The sequence below is a fragment of the Cynocephalus volans genome, chromosome 4 (genome assembly GCF_027409185.1).
Source record: "Cynocephalus volans isolate mCynVol1 chromosome 4, mCynVol1.pri, whole genome shotgun sequence".
In the NCBI taxonomy this organism is placed as follows: domain Eukaryota; kingdom Metazoa; phylum Chordata; class Mammalia; order Dermoptera; family Cynocephalidae; genus Cynocephalus; species Cynocephalus volans.
Window position 1 is genome coordinate 19,795,553 of NC_084463.1, and position 19,447 is coordinate 19,814,999.

A 19,447-nucleotide genomic window follows, 5' to 3' on the forward strand; every position below is an offset into this window, starting at 1 on the left:
TAATTAAAAACAAACATTTAGTACTATATTCGAAGCACAATTATGAGAATATTTCATATTTTCAGCAATGTTTTCCCATTCACATGATCCTGATTTTCAACACCTACTTCTTTTTCCATTTAGCTCCTACATTGTCATAGTTTAAAAGTCACATATCACATATTGCTTTTTTCTACCCTGTTATTGAAAGTCTTTTCTGAGAAATGTTAAAATGCCTGCATAGCAGTTACTCTGTCTGCCCTCTCTGTTCATTGAGTCTAACTGAAATTGCTCAGCAGCCTCCAAGCATGTCTGTGTAGAGATGATGAGTGCAGAGCGTGGGGGCCACCCGGTGGCCACGCTCTCTTTCTTCAACAGCTTCAGCACACACCCAAACTGACTTCAGGTCCAGAGAGAAGATCCTCCTCGGGAAGCAGACAAAGTAGTCTCTGCAAAGAAAAGTGAAAAATACTGGCTTTCCTCTAACAAGAAACCAAAGACTCAAAGAACCCAAAACAACAAACAGAATCTCTGTAGACTTGATACCCTAAGACAATAATATAGTAAATCGATTTTATTATTGTGTTGTGGTTAACATTATTCTAGATCTAATTATTACAAGAACTAAGATGTGTGATCTAAATCTAGTACCTAGAGTTGTATGAATAATTTTGTGCTATTTAAGATATTTTTACACTAATTCCTTTTCACATACTTTCTGCTTTTGTTGTAGAATTCTCCACTAATTATGACTCTCTCGTTTTCATTTTCTTCAGGGAGGTCCATTTTCCTTAACTCTCTACCCCCATCTACCCTTCAGGTTTTTTCCTCCAGCAAGAGACAAATGTGAGTTACCAGCAATTTTGAAGATGTTCAAGGCTCATCCTATCTTTCCTAGCTCAGGAGCTAGATACTCTACATTTCAGTGAATATCTTAATTTCTTTCATTAGGCATGGGATCTCAAGCCAAAAGCAGGCTCATTACAGCTATTGCTTTTGGGGGTTAACAACAAAAAAGTCTTAAAATAGTCTAAGGACAAAAAGTCATTTCAGAGCACTCAAAAGTTGGATTCAAATGAACACGTTTACTGAGTGCTACTGTCTTTCAAATACTAGAGATACAGTGGTGAACAAGAGTAAGCATGATCCCTCCGTGGAACTTACAGTCAGAGTATAACCATACATTGATTTCCAGCCTTTCATTCATTCATTCATTCAATCATTCATCTAACAAATATTTAAATACAAGCTTCTCACAGGCTCTATGACAAATGCTGCAGATTCAATGACAAACTATAGTCTTTACTCTCAGAGATCCTGCAGTCTAATGGCACCTGAATTCAATTCCACATACTTCTTGTTTATATATATGGATAGTATTAACCTATCTTACCATTTTTTTTTGTTTTGAGGATAAAATTACCAATCAGTAAGAGAGGGTCAGAGAAACTGGCCAGGAATTGCAATTAGAAATCAGGGCAACTATTTCTTTTCAGACAAATGAATGTTACCAAATAAGAAAATGCTGAAACTAGGGAGTATGTCCAATCAGAATGATATTAATGCAACACAAATTTTAATGCTCATTGCACTATATCACAATCCATTGTTCTTATCAAAGTTGGGGTGACCGATTGACCTTTGAAGAATATATGGAATATTTGATCACATCTTTGAGTAGCTGTGGTAACGCTCTGAAAAAGAATCAGGAGAATCAGAGTTCTAGGTTTCTCAATTTTAGGGCATTCATTGTTGTATAATTGGTTGTAGATGTCGATTAAATTATGTTCATTTGTTCAGTATTGAGATCTTTTTTCTTTTGGTTTATCCAGTATTTCACAATGCTTCTGTTTAGTTTTGCTTTGTATCTATATTCATGAAAGAATGTGCTCATATACTCAAAATATTAAGGCATCCTCATACTTTACTAGCCCCTAAATATCTTTGGAAGAATTCTTAATTCTTAATTCTTAACTTCAACATCAACAAAGATTGGTAGTGATGGACGTATTGGTCTTGTAACTATTACAATCAGCATCCACGCTCATGTTTCCATGTCTTTTGTGAAATCTTGGACCACCCCTCCATGAGCATGAGGAATCACACTCTGCTGAAAGAGTTCGTTCTACTGGGAATACCTCAGACAGAGGGACTGGAGACCGTGCTCTTTGTCGTCTTCTCATTCATCTACCTCTTCACCCTGCTTGGAAATTTGCTTATCCTTATAGCAATCATTTCTTCTTCTACCCTTCACACCCCTATGTATTTCTTCTTGGGACTCCTGTCTATTTTTGACATGTTGTTCCCATCTGTAAACTGTCCCAAAATGCTGTCCTATCTCTCCGGCCAGAGTCACGTCATCTCCTATAAGGGATGTGCTGCACAGCTCTTCTTCTACCATTTCCTGGGTTATACTGAAGGCTGCCTCTATTCTGTGATGGCTTATGACCGCTTTGTTGCCATCTGTCACCCACTGAGGTATATGCTCATCATGAAACCTGGAGTCTGTGTCAGTTTGGTCATGGGAGCCTGGCTGGTGGGATGGCTTCAGGCTACCATCCTGACCTCCTTTACCTTTCAGTTAACCTACTGTGACCCCAATCAGGTGGATTACTTCTTCTGTGACATTCCTGCTGTTTTACCCCTGGCTTGTACTGACAGTGCCATGGCCCAGAGAGTGGGTTCCATTAATGTTGGCTTTCTGGCTTTAATGCTTTTGTTCAGTGTCTGTGTCTCCTACACTCGCATTGGGATTGCCATTTTGAGAATCCGTTCAGCAGAGGGCAGGCAGAAAGCTTTCTCCACCTGCAGTGCCCACCTCACTGCAATCCTCTGTGCCTATGGACCTGTAATCGTCATCTATGTGCAGCCCACACCCAACCCCTTGCTTGGTGCCATGGTACAGATATTAAATAATATTGTTTCACCCATGCTGAACGCGTTAATCTATTCCTTAAGGAACAAGGAAGTGAAAAGATCTCTGAGAAGGGTGTTCCTAAATGTGTTTACTGTTCAGGAATAAATTATGGGTTTTTTCATGGATTTTAGGGATGTATTGTCTCTTAATATCATCCTCCTGTTTCTTCCTCTTAAATAAAAAAGTACATAAGAGAAAATGCTTCTTCTGAAAGCATTATATTTTGTTTGCCTAATAATATTGTCCGTGTGTGTGCACATTTATAATCCTTGAGACCTCATAAATAATACTTTTCTCCATGTCTTAATCCTGGGTAAAGAATCCAAAGGGCATAGCAAGCAACTGGATACATGTCTTGTCTCTATAATGGGCAACCAATTTTGCCTGGTTAATGATAGAGAGGATCTGTGGTAGTCCTGGAAACAGCCTTCAATAGTCCCTCTCTGTGCCAAATCAAACTTCATTTCATTTTTTTCTCCACTTAGAAAGAAAATGTTGCCCTTTTCTGTCTATAAGCATTTGAGTTCCTCCATTTTGCTAAGAAGAGTATTAACTAACATTTATCAAGCATGCTCTGTCTTCTGGGCACTGTAGTGAACATTTCATATATGTCATCTTATGTAATCTTCACATCACCTCCACAAAGTAGAGTCCACATTTGGAAGAAAATAGCTTTCAGGATTAGAGACTTCAAATAACAGACCCAAGCTTGCACATTAAGAGCCAATCAAACCTCAAACAGCTCCAGTAAAGTCCAAAGCCCCTGTTTTTTTATCTACCACATGGCTGCCCTAAATGATCTGATTGGCAGATTAATCACCTATATCACTTCTCTCCAGAGCTTATGATACAAAGAAGGTGTTCAGTAAATAACTGGTAAAATAAGCACTGACAGAGGTCATGTTTATATATTGACTTTACTATTATGTCCATTTATTCTGTTCTACTACCCATTGTCCCCGCCTGTAGCTGGCAGCACTGAGATACAGCAGTAAATGTCTTCCCTGTCCAACACTCCCATTAAGTTAAGGGACAGCCAGGCCTAGACCCAAAGCCCTTTTAACTCCTATTGTGTCATGGTTTTCCTCCTGTATTATGCTGCCAATATCCCAAATTACTCTTTGGTGTAAAACCTTCCCATCCAGTGATGTGAAAGAGAAGATAGTTATGGGGTTAACATGCTTACTGGGTTCTCCCACCAAGACTTCCTAACTTGGCCTCCAACAAGTCTGGAGTTGATAATTATTTCTCAATTGTTTTGGAATCCAAGGGGAGAATAGGGGTACTATTTACTGGGGATACCACAGACACACCAGGTCTTAGTTTTCACGAAACTTTTAGTCATCTGTAGTTCTTGTATTCTATTTTTACTCCCCAAGGTCTCCTTCCTATTTGAAACCCAAAAGAAAACAAAAAACTGAAAACCTCAAATAAAATAAATTGCTTCCCTTGCAAAAAGCTTGAGGCAGAAAGGATAATGAAGCCCATTTAATCATAGATAAATGTAGTGCAATATGAGGAGTCTGTGACCCCTCCTAACCTGACTGGCCCAAACCCAAGATCATACAGAATGATGATCGCACACTTTGGGATGCTTATGCTGGATGATATGCTGTAGCCAAACAAGTCTACTATTAGTGTACTGTTCTACTAATGCTAGATATTGGTGAAAGAACACACATGCCATAATATGTAATAAAGCCTGGATAGTGTTCAGGGATAAATATTCATCACACTGATACTTATCAGTCATAAGTTGAACATTGAACATTGAAAATTGATCCAGAAAAGTTTCATAACATTAGGGATCATGCTTGTCTTATTCACTGCTGTATCCACAGGACATCGCCCAATGACATATTAAGCTTCCAGTGCAGGTTTCTTGAATGAATGAAGGGGTACCACTTGCCCGTTCAAATTCCAATGTAATTGCGTATGTAGTGATACAGAAAAGGAAATAAATGAAATAATTAGGATAGAGAACAAGAACATGGCCTAATTTAAATATATATACACATTGAAATAAAATTGAAGATATATGAAAGTCAAAATATGAACAACCACTTTTTTGATCCCTTCTAAATCAGTGTTTTAATGACTGATACTGGAAAAATATGTTTATATCTTTCCTATATATAAAGGCACCCAACATAAGATTTTGTTTAAAACACACATGCACACACCACTACTTAAAATATTACCCTATCAACAACAACAAAAAAACAAATAACCTGACTGCAAAAAGTGGCAAAGGACATAAACAGATATTTTTACAAAGAAGACATGCAAATGGCCAAAAAGCTTATAAAAAGATGTTCAACACCACTAATTATAAGGGAAGGAGATACAAATCAAAACCACAATGTGATATCACCTTGCACTCGTTAGGATGGCTGCTATTAAAAATAAATGTGTTGGCTACAATGTGGAGAAATTAGAAATCTTGTGCACCATTGGTGGGAATGTAATGTGGTCTAGCTAGTATGGAAAACAGCATGGTATTTCCTCAAAAAATTAAGAAGAGAATTACCATATGTTCCAGAATTCCACTTCCTTTGTGTGTGTGTGTGTGTGTGTGTAAAAGAATAAAAGAAGGATCTCAAAGTGATATTAGTAGAACCATGTTCAGAGAAGCATTATTCACAATAGCCAATAAATAGAAGCAACCCAAGTATCCACTGCTGATGAACGAGTAAACTAAATATGGTACATACTCATAACAGACTATTATTCAGGTTTTAAAAAGGAGGTTCTGACGTGCTACAAAATGGGTGAGCCTTGACGGCATGGAGCTAAGCAAAATAAGCCATTCATGAAAAGTCAAATATTATATGAATCCAATTATATGAGGTATCCAGAGTAGTCATGTTCATAGAAAAAGAAAGAATGGTGGTTGCTAGGGGCTGGGAATATTGAGGGCGGTAAATGGGGAGTGTTTAAGGGTATAGGGTTTCAGTTCAGTAGGATGAGAAAGTTCTGGAGATTAGCTGAGCAACAATGTAAACACACGTGAAAGTTGTCAGAATCAAAGTGCAGTCATGTGCGTCAACCTCCAACAAAAAATAGACAAAGCCAGGAGGCTGAGGAGGGAGGACCCTCTTGCACATGTGCCTATGATGAGAAACTTTACAAAGACTCTCTTACTCACATGTGCCTTTAACAAAGATTTTTGCCAAGGACTTTTCAAACCACAACTTCCTACATGAGTCACAAGGACAGCTAGCTGGATGTACAAGAACATCTGCCTGACACCATCCCCACTAATGAACTCGTGTCAACTCCTTTGATAAACCCCTGTAACCAATGTTCTCTTTGTTTGAAAACAAATTACATGCCCTTTTCTCATTTGCCTTTAAAAACCTTTGTCTTCCTTCACTTCCCTGAATACACACATAGTTTACTATGGCATGCACAGTCCCACTGCAATCCACTGTTCCCAAATAAAATTTTTCTTAGGATTTACATTTGTAATTTTTAAACTAAAACATATACTTAATACTATTGAAATGTACATTTCAAAATGGTTAAGATGTTAAATTTTTATGCAATGTGTATTTTGACACAATTTTTAAAAGGCTGCTTATCCAGTTTTCACATGTACTGTGGTTTTTGAATCTGCTACTTCTCTCTTTTCTTGTAACTACATCTACTATCGAACCCTCTCAAATGACTATTCCTTAATTGTTTAATACCACAGTTTGGTGTGGGCAGAAAAAAGTTTGAGAAATTTTGCCTAAGGTAGATTTTAGGGGATTTGTCTAAAGCAATAATAATGAGTAATACTAATGGTTAGTAATACCATTTGTTGAATTCTTACTCCTTACTAGGCACTATGCAATTATTTTGCATATATAGTCTAATTTAATCTATGTAAGAATCCTGTGAGATCAATTTACAGGAGACAAAACAAGGTTTAGGGATGTTATATAATTTTCCTTAAGCCCCACAATTAGTTTGTGGCTATGAATAGGATTCTGTCTCAGATCTTGGTACACCTATAAACAATGTAGCAAATTTTCTGCAACTCTGAAAACACATTTTGACCCTCTCCCATCCCCTGGAAGAGATCTTATTCCCACTTTTTTTCCTTTCAATTTCTCTGATGTATGAAAGCAAATGCCACATCTTATTCCTGTCCTCAAGTCCTCCAAAAGTCCCTTCTCTTAGCCAACATTGGCTTTAGTTTTTCCTCTTCAGCTCTCCTGTAACTCTTCTTTTTATTTTCCACAAGTCCTGCTCTGCCTTTTCTGTTTTTCATCAATCTTTCTTTCCTGGCTTCTCCAGTTCTCTCCTTAACTAACACACTGATTCTATAATGTCGTCACCTCTTTCAGGGTGACAGAGATGCAAAGAATTACTCAGAGCCCATTTCTCCAGAGCACTGAGAGGCCCGAAGGTGACTGCACCCAGGGAAAGTTCCTTCAAGGGAGAAGGACCCCAGGCACAGCACCAAGCCAGGTTTTCTCTCTGTTTTTCTTGTGCAGGCAAGAAAGTTACAGAAGAAATGCAGGTGGTTAATCAGTCATAGTGAAAACGTAAACAAACTGGCTACATGACAGTCTTCATTAAAGCAGGTGCAACTTAAAAATAGTTCAAGCAAATTACCATCAAAAGGAATCATAAAACTAAGCTATGTGACATACAAAAAGAAACGATGAGATAATGACTATGGCAGTGCTTAGTTCCCCAAGAAACTCAAAGAAACAACTGAGGGTAAGAAGTGGAACACCCCCCAACCCCTAACTAGCAGAGTAACCGTGAAGCTTTTAGTGCACATACTTTCCCACCATTTAGGTTTAGCTGCACCAAGGGCAACTGCCTCCAGAGCAATCACTTTTGCTGTGCTTCAATTCTCTTATCTACATCAAGGACTTCAGTCCTGTGAGAGAGTTTTCTGGTCTTTTTTAATCTTAGCATTTTTTATGTGTTTTACTAAAAAGTTGGGCTATTCCTTAACTACAGGACTTTGGTCCTGCTAAAGCTAAGGACTATGGTCCTACTAAGCTCTAGGCTAAGGCCCTGTGAAATACATGTGTTTTATTACTGTCAATATCTTCCACACTATAAAATGAAGGCATAGGAAATAAGGCATTCAAAGACAGAATTCCCATAGCAAGTGGAAGTAGTGAAAAGATTGTGAATACTTATATTTTATTTTTAAAATCTCGTTATAAATATGTCCACGTATGAATGAACGATTAAAAGATTGTTCACCCAAATGTTAAAAATGGGCAATCTCATTTGGGGAAATTTTCACTTTTTAAATTATATTTTCTGTGTTACTTTTCCTATTTTGCAATGACTTTGTAACATTTATTATTTAAAGAGCTTTTTTTTAAAGAAAAAGAGGAAAAAAATGACATCTTAATATGGGATCAAGTGAGGCTAATTATCTGAAATAGAAAGTTTTAAGGAAAAAATATTCCAGAGTAATTTCTTAGGAGGAAGAACTAGACAATCATTTCTAAACCCAATGGTGTAGTATTTATTATGTCATGCATAAATTATGGCTGAACTCATTTGTAATGAAATGTTCTAACCCCACAGAAAGGTTCTATTATTCTAATTCTCGTTTTGTTACTGTCCTCATTGGTTCTCATCCTCTGGCTGTTCCCAGAAGATGTCTGTGTGGGGGCCCCACCTGATCATTAGACTTGAAGTGTGGTTCTTACTGCACGGCAGATATGGAAACTCATGAAGCAAAAAATGAAGTTCTGCTCTGATGTAACCAGATGAAGATGGAGTAAATCAGGGCCTTAATCCATATACATTCCCAGTAGCATTTCACTGACCTGGTGACTACTTTTCTCTTTTTTTTCCTGACTAAGTATCTCAAAATTCTGCAATCCCATGACTTTCCTTGTCTTCGTGGATGTCCTCGTGCTCCCCCCAACCACTCTCCCCTCTGTACGAGAATTTTCTCCTTATATCCACTCTCTTCCATCATAGACTGGACCACAGTGCTGTTTAAAATTGTCTCAAAGTTTCTTAAACCTCCTAAAATAGAGCCCACAATCTCTGAAGCGGCCAACAGCCCCGAGTCATCATTTGCTCTTGGCCTCTCAGGCTCTACTTTGCACTTCTCTCCTCCCTTTGCTCACGTTCTTCACAGAGCTGTGCTCTTTTCCAGCAACGCCTTTGGGCGTGCCATTGCCCCACCTAGGTTTTTGCCCTCCCCTCCCTGCACTCTTACTCACTCTTCCAATATCAGCTGGGATAACGTTTTCTCAGGGAGGCCCTCTCCACTTTTAGGAACACCATCCAGCCTCACAAATCATGACGTAAACACATACTCACCGACATGAGAGAGAAACATGAGTGAACTACTCAGGGTACAAACGCACTCCCATTATAACTTTTTGATCCATCGCACTTACCACGTAAGTGATTATAATTTATATGTAGGATTATTTGATCAATGCCTCTCATCTTGTACCAGACCGGAAGCTCTTTGGGGGCAGAGACCATGGCTAATTGCTTTTCACCAGAACAGAGCAGTTTTGGCACATCATGGTAGCTGCTGATAAATTTTTGTAGAGTGAATAAATGACCTCATCGAAACTCCTAATCATACATGTGACTTTCCTTCCTCTCATCAGCCCCTTCTTGTCTTTACTTAGCTCCTTTCCTAGTTCAGATTTCTTGGTGATTATTATAATTAGTTACAGATTACTCAAATGCTTCCCTCCATCGCATCTTCCTGCCCAGTCCTCAGCGAGCTCACTGCCTGCTCCATTCTTGCACCCATCCTGTTAGGAGAAAATTCGCAAGCCAGGCCGTTTAGCAACACTGCAAATACATTATTCCCTGCCTCACGTGTTTGCTAGCCAGTCTATTACCTTTCTTTAGAGGGACTGCTCCCATTCCCTACTGGAGGGATCTTCGATATGGGTTTGGGTCCCAAGACTTCTACTTAACTCTTAGGTTCTACCTCACAAAGGATGAAAACAGGAATCACCAGCAAATGGACAAAAAGAACAGCAAGATTTCACTATACCCTTTCACAGGAATTTCTGGTAAGTTGAGTAGAAAATGTGGCTTAAACTAAGCCCTTAACACAAGAATGGAGACTCTTCTTTCTTGGCTGGATGAGAGACAGCAGGACCTAGAGCAAAGAGCTACCTGATTTATTCACCCTGTCACAGGAGGGAAAGCTGAAACAAGGGGAGAAAGGGAGAATGACTTTCTGGCCCCACTAGTGCCCATTCCCCTTTCCTCTTTCTCTGTCCCATATTGAGAGCCTAGATCAAGTACAACATCGTATCATTTAGTTTTCTGTGTGGCCTTTATGATCAAGCGCAGTGCTGTGTGCAGTGCAAGACTTTGTGAATAAAAGTTAGTCTTTAATAAGTTAAATTTCCTAAAAGGCAAAATGCTTTATTGCATGATAACTTCTTTAATGTACCCTTCATCAGTTGAAGAAAATAAAAGCCCTGCATTCGTGGTTTTGATGAATAAAATGTAAATAAAACTCGAATTTAAAAAGCTATATTTCTTTGAAATCAGTGTGTTGAAGAGATATCTGTACTCCCAGGTTTTTTGCAACATTATTCACAGTAGCAAAGACATGGAATCAAGAAGTGTCCATCAACAGAGGAATAAAGAAAACGTGAATGTGTATACAATGAAGTACTCTTCGGCCTTAAAAAAAGGGGGAAATTCTGTACTTTGCTACAACATGGATGAGCCTGGAGGACATCATCTTAAGTAAGATAAGCCAGGCACAGAAAGACAAATACTGGTTGATCTCACATATATGTGGATTCTAAAATTGTTGAACTCATAGAGCAGAGAGAACAATGATGGTTACCAGGAACTGGGGGAGAAAGGGGAGATGACGATCAAAGCAGACAAATTTCCATTAGAAAGGAGAAGTAAGTTCAAAAGGCCTATTGTGCAACATGGTGACTGTGGTTAATAACAACGCGTTGCGCACCTAAAAATTGTGGAAGAAGTAGATTTTTAGTGTTCTCAGCATATAAAAAGTAGGTGAAAAAATACATATGTCAATTAGTTTTAGCCATTCCACAATGTATGCATATTTCAAAACCTCCTGTTGTACACAATAAATATATATAATTTTTGTCAATTAAAATAGTTATATTTCATTGAATATTAATATTTGATATGTTCAAGACATATGTAGAATCTATGTTTAACACAAAGAACTGATCAAACATTAAACCTCTGCTTAAAAATGAAGATAAAATACAACTTGCAATTGTATTTTTGTTGCTTACAATAATTTTGGAACATCTTTGTAATTTCTGAAGGAAAAGAACTATAAGCAAAAATAAGAAAACTTTTGCATTATTTTATTAAAGTCTGTCCTATTGTGATATGATCGCTATTTACTCTGTAACAGGTATTGTCACTGAAAACATTTGACCGTTTGGGAATGTGGGACATGAGTGTTTTCACCGTGACAATCACACTAATTTAGCACATGCCACCTTGATTCTAAAACGTTCTGGTTGAACATCTAAAACAGTCCATGACATTTGTCTACCTTGAATAAATTGTTACCAGATCAAGGTAAACTTAATGGGATTTTACTTGCTGGTTAAAAGTGTATTTATCATCTTCTTTATTTGTACAAATTTTTTTTTCCAGTCAGTCATCATGTTTCAAAACATTAAAGATAATCAAGGATAAACAGGATGGCAGAATTAACTTTTATATCCTTTTATCATTAGTTACGTGTTCAACAAAAACATTGCATACGTTTATGTAAAAATTCCATATGTATTTTGAGTAGTGTTACTACCTCAGCATTCCCTAAACACTGAAACTTTGTGATCAGAAACTTCATGGCCAAAAGTCCTGAAGAAGAGACCACATCCCAGCTCCTTCCAAGGTAAGCTCCATGATTTAGGGCAAGTTATTGAACTTCTTTGTCACTTACTTTCCTCATCTATGGAAGCCTTCATCAGAGTTTTGAGGTTTAAAAAAGAATGTAAAATACTATTTTTCATCCAGATAGACTATAAGTTTATTGAGCAGAGGGACTATCACTAACCCACTCTCCCCGAACCATCCTCTCTCTCTTAACAAATAATGCCTGACATATAGTTGACACTCAATATTGGTTGAAATAAATGGAATCCATGAATGCATAAATAAACAAATGAGTGGATGCATTCAAGGAGAAATTTGGTATTCCACCCACCCCCAACATTTATTGAATATTCAAGGCATTTAACTTGGAAGCTTTAATAGATGCCAAGTAGTATAAGACAGACACCTCAAATGATAGCTTCAAAGTATTTGTGGCCTCTCAGCCTATTCCTTCCCCCTTTCTCCTGGCCACAGTCCCTTCCCCTACCCTTGGGAGAACTGCCCATCTCCATTCTACTGTATCCTGTACCCTGGTCACAGGGTAGACATGAGGCTTAGCCAAGAAAATCAGATTTGAATCTTGAGCTGAGGTGCATGGAAACAAAGGCAGCTGAGGCTGAGTCACCTGATGGCAGCACCTGAGGCTGCTCCATGAATTCTCTCTGCTCAGGTCCCTGGAGCTGCCCTCGTTCCCGCTCTTCCTGGGTGTAGCTCATCTGTTTCTCCAATTCTCTATGCCACCCAGTTACTTGTGCTTGCAGTAAGTCGATCCTGTGCAGTAAAATAGTGCATTACTTATTTATAAAATCAACACATATACATGAAAAAGCAGTAAATATAAAAATGCACACATAAACATGTATGATATGTGTGAGATAATTTTTTTGAAAATTATTATATCATTGAAGTATATTTTACAAAGGAAATTATAAGATTTTCTCTCTCTTATTCCTCTCTCTCTCTCTCTGTCTCTCTCTCCCCCCCCCTCTCTCATTTCTAAGGCCCAATTATACCAAGTAGTTAATTGTTCCCTCTTTCAATAAGTTCCCTGCCTTGAGGGATTAATACCCAAAGGAAGACCAAGGTGTTTTAAAAACCTCCTGTGTTTGGGAATTGTTGCAGTTCCTGGAGTCAGAAGGGAAATTACTATATGGTAGCTGCAGCACATTTAGATTTGTGGCATTCTATTTGAAAGTGATTGAAAAAGAGAAGAAGTCAGGACACCTGCTTGCAAACTGTAGGTTCATGAGGATTTGGTCAGGTGAGGCTCCTTCCTTCTGTTGGGAAAGGAAAGGAAAACAACACTCAGTAGCACCAGCGAGTTATGCTCCCTGTGTGCCACGTAAGTGCCCAAACTTTGTCTTTCATTCTTTATCTCGGCTCTCACTCTCTCCCTCCCCTCACAATCACCAGGAAAAATAATAGACATATGATGCATAGACAGATAGATGGACAGATAGATATTGATAGGGTCTTAGACAATAGAATCCATGGGTCGATCTATAATTCAAAGATCACAGTGTGTTGGAAAAGTTAAACGAAGTAGAAAAAGATATTGAAATTTTTCAAACTGTGAAACTTGGAAAGGAGTCTTTACAACCCCTACCCCTGTGCCTTCTTCTGCCACAAAGTTAGGGTATTGCTTTCCTTAGATCTGGTTAGACAATAACAGACTTTGGAGACTGAAATGGTGACTACCAGTTACTCATGTGTACTAGATTTAGGTGATTCTGGAAAATAAGCACAATTTTAGTGTAATTTACTGTTCATGAAGAAATCCGAAAGGCCCTCCTTTTGGCTAGTTTCTCATTGTTGACCCTCACACCCAGGGAGACAATGTGGAAAAGATGCTGTATCTTTGGTATGTGTGGCTTATATGCTCATAAATGATGGTTAGAGAGTTAGCGTAACTAAATTGTCTTAGGTGAATATAAAACATTTAGATGACACCTTAGTATAAAGATATCAAGTCCTTATATTTATCCCTTTAGAATTACAAAGTAGCATTTAGAATTAATGCAATTTAATGGTGTATATGAAGAATGGGAGATAGGAGACCTGTCGTGTAAGGTGTCTTGGTGAGACTGTTACTGAGGGGCACCTGCACTCACCACCGCTCTGCAGAAAGATATCCAGTGCGGGGCACAGCAGGCAGATCAAGGCGACCCTGTCAGGAAGCACCACTCTGTAAATGTCCAGATCTTTGCTGCTTGTCCATTTCACTGATCTAAACACAGGTCATTTATATGCATGTTACATTTGATCACACTTTTTTTCACAGACCCCCAAAGCTGATTCCTTATGAAAATGAGAAATGACACAATGGTGGCTGAATTCATCCTGCTAGGAATCCCTGAGACAGAGGGCCTGGAGATGGCCCTCTTCTTCCTGTTCTGCTCCTTATACTTATGTATCCTCTTGGGGAACATCCTCGTCCTTTCAGCGATCATCTCCTCCTCTCGGCTTCACACTCCCATGTACTTTTTCTTAGGAAACCTCTCCATCTTTGACCTGGGTTTCTCTTCCACAACTGCCCCCAAGATGCTGCTCTACCTCTCAGGGAACAGCCGAGCCATCTCCTACGCAGGCTGCGTGTCCCAGCTCTTCTTCTACCATTTCCTGGGCTGCACCGAGTGTTTCCTGTACACGGTGATGGCCTGTGACCGCTTTGTTGCCATATGTTTTCCTTTGAGATACAATGTCGTCATGAACCACAGGGTGTGCTCTATATTGGCCACAGGGACCTGGATGGGTGGCTGTGTCCACGCCGTCATCCTAACCTCCCTCACCTTCCAGTTACCCTACTGCGGCTCCAACAAGGTGGGCTATTACTTCTGTGATATGCCTGCGGTGTTACCTCTAGCCTGTGAGGACACATCTCTAGCCCAGAGAGTAAGTTTTACGAATGTTGGTCTTTTGTCCCTCATTTGCTTTTTTCTCATCCTTGTTTCCTACACTCGCATTGGCATCTCCATAGCAAAACTCCGCTCAGCAGAGGGCAGGCAGCGGGCACGCTCCACCTGCAGCGCCCACCTCACTGCGATTCTTTGTGCTTACGGGCCCATGTTCATCATCTACCTGCAACCCAACCCCCGTCCCTTGCTCGGTGCTGTTATTCAGATATCGAATAATCTTGTAACCCCCACATTGAACCCTCTGATCTACAGCCTGAGAAATAAGGATGTAAAATCAGCCCTGAGGAATGTATTTCTCAAGAGAGGCTTTAATCCGGAGAATAAATGAGAAAATCTGAAGCTTTGATGGACAAATTTGATTCTCTGTTTCTTAGAACAAATTCTCATCTGCAGCTTTGAAGATATGTTGAAAGGAAATGTACTCTTTTTTTTTTAACTTTTCTCACATTTATTCATGATATGATAATATTTTCTATTTCTAATGCAAATCCTGTGAATTTTGTTAATAGAAAAGATTATTTTTTAAAAGATAATTTATTATACATATATGTATTCTGAAACAATCTACCACTTAACCTTGCTGTTTTAAAATATATGTCTACTTTTATATTTCCCTATGTTTTATAATGAAATATGAGTCACTTAGCAGACATTGCACTGGTTTTTATGCTGAGTGGATTCTCTCTCAGCACCACTATCATCCCCAAATCATTTCTTAGCTCTTTAAATATTTTAAAGAGTGAAGAGAGCACATTTGCTTTGTCATCATCAGTTAAAAGTGCATTCATAAATATCCAGGAGAAAGGGAATGAAATAAAAAAATTCAAGAAAGCCTAGCTTCATTCAGAATATCAGAACTCTATGTCTTTTCTTTTTATAGAGAATAACCTCGAATTTTCTGCCAATCAACACCAAAACTCAAACTAACTTTAGTAATATTTAAGATAAGACCACTCTAGTATGCAGTCTTGTGTGATTTTAAGATTTTTCTAGTGTAAAGATTCCTTTGGGATCTGGATATTTCCCTTGCATAATTAGACTCCTGAAAGGCTATGAACTTGGGTTATTTATCATTAGCCACCAAAAGAATCAGCTTCAGTTTTGTAAAATGTGGTCAAAAATGACAACAACAAAAAGACAAGTTTAAATATGTTACTACATTTTTTTTTCAAAAAAAAACAAGTAACATTGATTTACCTCTATGTCCATCATAAAGAGCCCATGCTAGAATTTTTGTTTAATTTCAGGGAGCAATATCCATTTGCCTCCCTATGGGAAAGATTTTTTTGTTGTTTTTGTTTTGCTTTCTCATAATAAGATATACACAACTTTCTTTGCTTCCTATAATCTTTATTTTTCATAACACTGAGGGTAAACATAGGCAAATTTTATTTACAGAAACTATGTTAAATTATATAATGAGCCTATTTCCATTTTTCTTTTCCTGGTTTTGTTTTCTCATATATTTGTTTTCTCATATATATATTCTACCTACCAGATGCTCATGACTTTAAGTGTAAGCCACATTGAGTTCTTTTTGAAAAGAAGCAGAAGATAAATAATGGAAAGAAAGAAAGAAAGAGCAAACGAGCTGTACTTTAGAAGTAAAATGGCACTTCACATTGGAATGATTATTACCTTCCTTCTCTTACCTTCAGTTCCTGTCTGTCAACACAAGTTACTGAAAATCAGTTCTGCAGGTGGAAGCTATAAGCCATCGCAGTGGCTTCAGCAACAGCACATGCCGGTCACCAGTGATTTGTAGAGTGCTGTTTAAGAATCTCTAACATGAGATACTGTAATCATACCTCACACAGTAGTCCCTCCAGCTAGAAATCAAATAGACACTAATCCAACTTCAAGAAAACTTAGTGCCTTGGGTTGAATGTCCCCCAAAACTTAATCCCCACTGTAACTGTTGAGGGTGGGAAATCCTGTCACAGTAATTAAAAAGGTAGGACCTTGAAGAGGTGATTAAATTTAGGTAAATTTCATTACTTACAAATTACCCAGTTCTGTGTATTTTGTTATAAGCAGCAGAAACGGACTAATGCACTCGTGACACCAAAGTTCCTTTCAGATAAGCAACAAGTGCATTGAAACGTTGATCATGTCAAGTGTTAAACAACAAAATGTAAGTAATGGCTGCATTTCCCCTCATCTCTTCAATATAAACATCAAAAAATGTAATAACTATCCATTATAGCAAGGTTGTTTTATTTTTAAATGCTCTATTAACCGGGACACACAACAGTCACTCCTGTCTTAAACACCCAGGCTTCTTTTTCTGTACTTCCCTTTTAGGCAGGCAAATGCTGAAGTAGGCATGTGTCTCACAACCTTCACAATCTGTTCTTTAAACACACAGACACACACACACACACACACACACTTTTGCTTTAAGCATTTTATCGGTCATCACTACAAAGAAACAGATGGCAATACTAAAAAAGTAAAGATCCGTAAAGTTACAATAGTTTAGAAAATCTCTATGAATTTCACCCTAACAATTTGCCCCTCATGTGTATTAAAATGTGATTCTAGCTAGTTCTGTTTTTCTCCTCTCTCCCAATTGCTTCACTTTTCATTGAAAGGTCAGGTTTACAAGCGAAGAGCCTGAATTCAGAAATTTCCTTAATTAATGGCAGAATCAAAAATAGAATCCACATCTTCTGATTTGCAGTTGACTTCTCATTCTGCTTCACAAACTTACAATGCCAGCTGAGAAACTTACCGGTAATCTTGATGCTACATAGTTTTAATTAATCTCTGAGACAAGTCGTCATAACAATAAAAATACTAAATAAAAAATAACTCATCATTTTGTTGCAAGATGTCATCTTTATTGAATCAGAATTTTTATTTCTCCTAACAAATTATTTTAAAAGCTTTTAAATATGAATACATTTAACACAAAAGAAATCATTTTTTGCTTTTCTCTTCTGATGAAGTACACCTAGAAATTCATCAAACTCAGTTTAATAAATTTAGATACAATTTCAGATTTACAGAAAAGTTGAAAAAGTAATACAAAGAACCCAGGCATACCCTTTACTCAGATTCCCAAAATGTTATTACTATAGTATATTCACTTTATCCCCTCTCTTTTTCATTCTCTCTCTTTCCTCCTTTCTCATATATGTGTGTGTGCTTGTGTGTGTTTATATGTGTGTGTGTGTGTTTTTAACCAGAGGAAGTTGTAGACATGATGAGTGGCAGACACCTGCTCCTTTCCCCCATATGTCTTACTGGAGTATGTTTCCTAAAAACAAACACATCCCCTTATATAATTATAATAAAGTTATCAAAACTAGGAAATGAGCATTGATAACAAAACCATTATCTGATCTATAGACGTTCTTTAGATTTTACTAAATAGTTCAATAATATTCTTTGTAGAAAAAAAAAATTCCAGAATCATGTATTGCATAAAGTTATTTCTCTTTGCCAGGACTAATTCAGAAATGCTGTTGTATTCTTCCCAGTACATCATATCAGGAGGCACTTGCTGTAGGTTTGTCCAGTGAGGTTAATTTTGATACTTTGGTTAAGGTATTGTCTGCCAGATTGCTCAACTGGAATTATTTTACCCTTCTAACTATTAGTGATCTTTTTTTTGGAGGGAGAGGTACTTGACAATTATGTAAATATCCTGTTACCCCTAAATTTTTACCTGCTAGTTTTAGCATCCATGGATGATTCTTGCTTGAATCAATTATTATTATAATAGCTGCCAAATAATGATTTCCTAGTTTAATCATTCTTAGCACACTTACTTCCTACTATGATTATAACTTCCTGCTATACTTGGCTTCTTACTATAATTATAACTTCCTACTATACTTGGATCCCTACTATAAGGAAGAGATTTTCCTTTTCCCTGATTCATTTATATCATAATTACATTCTAAAAAAGCAAATAGAGCATATGATATCTATTTTCTTGAGCTGGCAGCTACAATCATGGGAAAAGATGATCATACGAGGACGTGACCTCTCATTGGGGGAGGAACATCCCGCTTTAGGAGAGGAAATGTAGAATATATCAAAGGAAGATCCTTCTACTGGAATATACGACGTCTAAGTTCTCTTCCAGCTGTGACATACTACATCTGTTATTCCATATGGCTGCCTCATGACTGTAGACCAACTTGTCTGGCTGGGGAAATGGGAGTACGGATAGCGAAGAATGGCAAATGGGAGATTATCTTAAGACAGAGAGATTTTTCTCTTGGCATAAAATTCTTCCTGAATTATCCAACAAATAAAAAAAAAATCCTCTTTCACTTGCTTGGTGCCAGGCAGTTGCAAATATTACAGTGAAATACTAGGCAAGGACACCAGTCAAGCAAATAACAGGACTTATTTGTTTTAAGGATATAGAAGACAAGTGTCACAATCAGGATGTATTACAGAGAGATCAACATGTTTCTAGACAGAAGATACATGCTTCCTAGACCTAAATCTCACCATTGAACATAGGGCTGTCCATGATAATACAGGAATGAGTAAATTTACATCAGAGCCCCTAGAAACATGATTGAATCCCTTCAGACCCAGACTACCATACATTAGAACATAAGGCTAGACCATTCCTGTATATATGTTTCCAACTACCTCAGCCTGGGGCAGATACACATCATCAAGGTACACAATATGGTTATAGGATACAGTGCACAGTAAACTCAGACCATTACAAAGTCCTCCACCCTTGCTCTCAGACTCTGCAGTCCACGGTGTCTGCTGTGAGAACATTTCCAAACCAGGTGCCACAAATTTTAAAAGAAATAAATTTCCA

General features: G+C 37.9%; 2 protein-coding genes across 2 annotated transcripts; both read left to right on the forward strand.

Moving 5' to 3' along the window:
* Positions 1-2,065: 2,065 nt before the first annotated feature.
* On the forward strand, positions 2,066-3,001 carry LOC134375878 (olfactory receptor 10N1-like). The gene has a single exon (XM_063094630.1). It carries the CDS (start codon positions 2,066-2,068, stop codon positions 2,999-3,001), a length of 936 nt encoding a protein of 311 aa, XP_062950700.1.
* An 11,034-nt stretch (positions 3,002-14,035) lies between these two features.
* On the forward strand, positions 14,036-14,977 carry LOC134376947 (putative olfactory receptor 10D4). The gene has a single exon (XM_063095533.1). It carries the CDS (start codon positions 14,036-14,038, stop codon positions 14,975-14,977), a length of 942 nt encoding a protein of 313 aa, XP_062951603.1.
* The last annotated feature ends 4,470 nt before the right edge of the window (positions 14,978-19,447 follow it).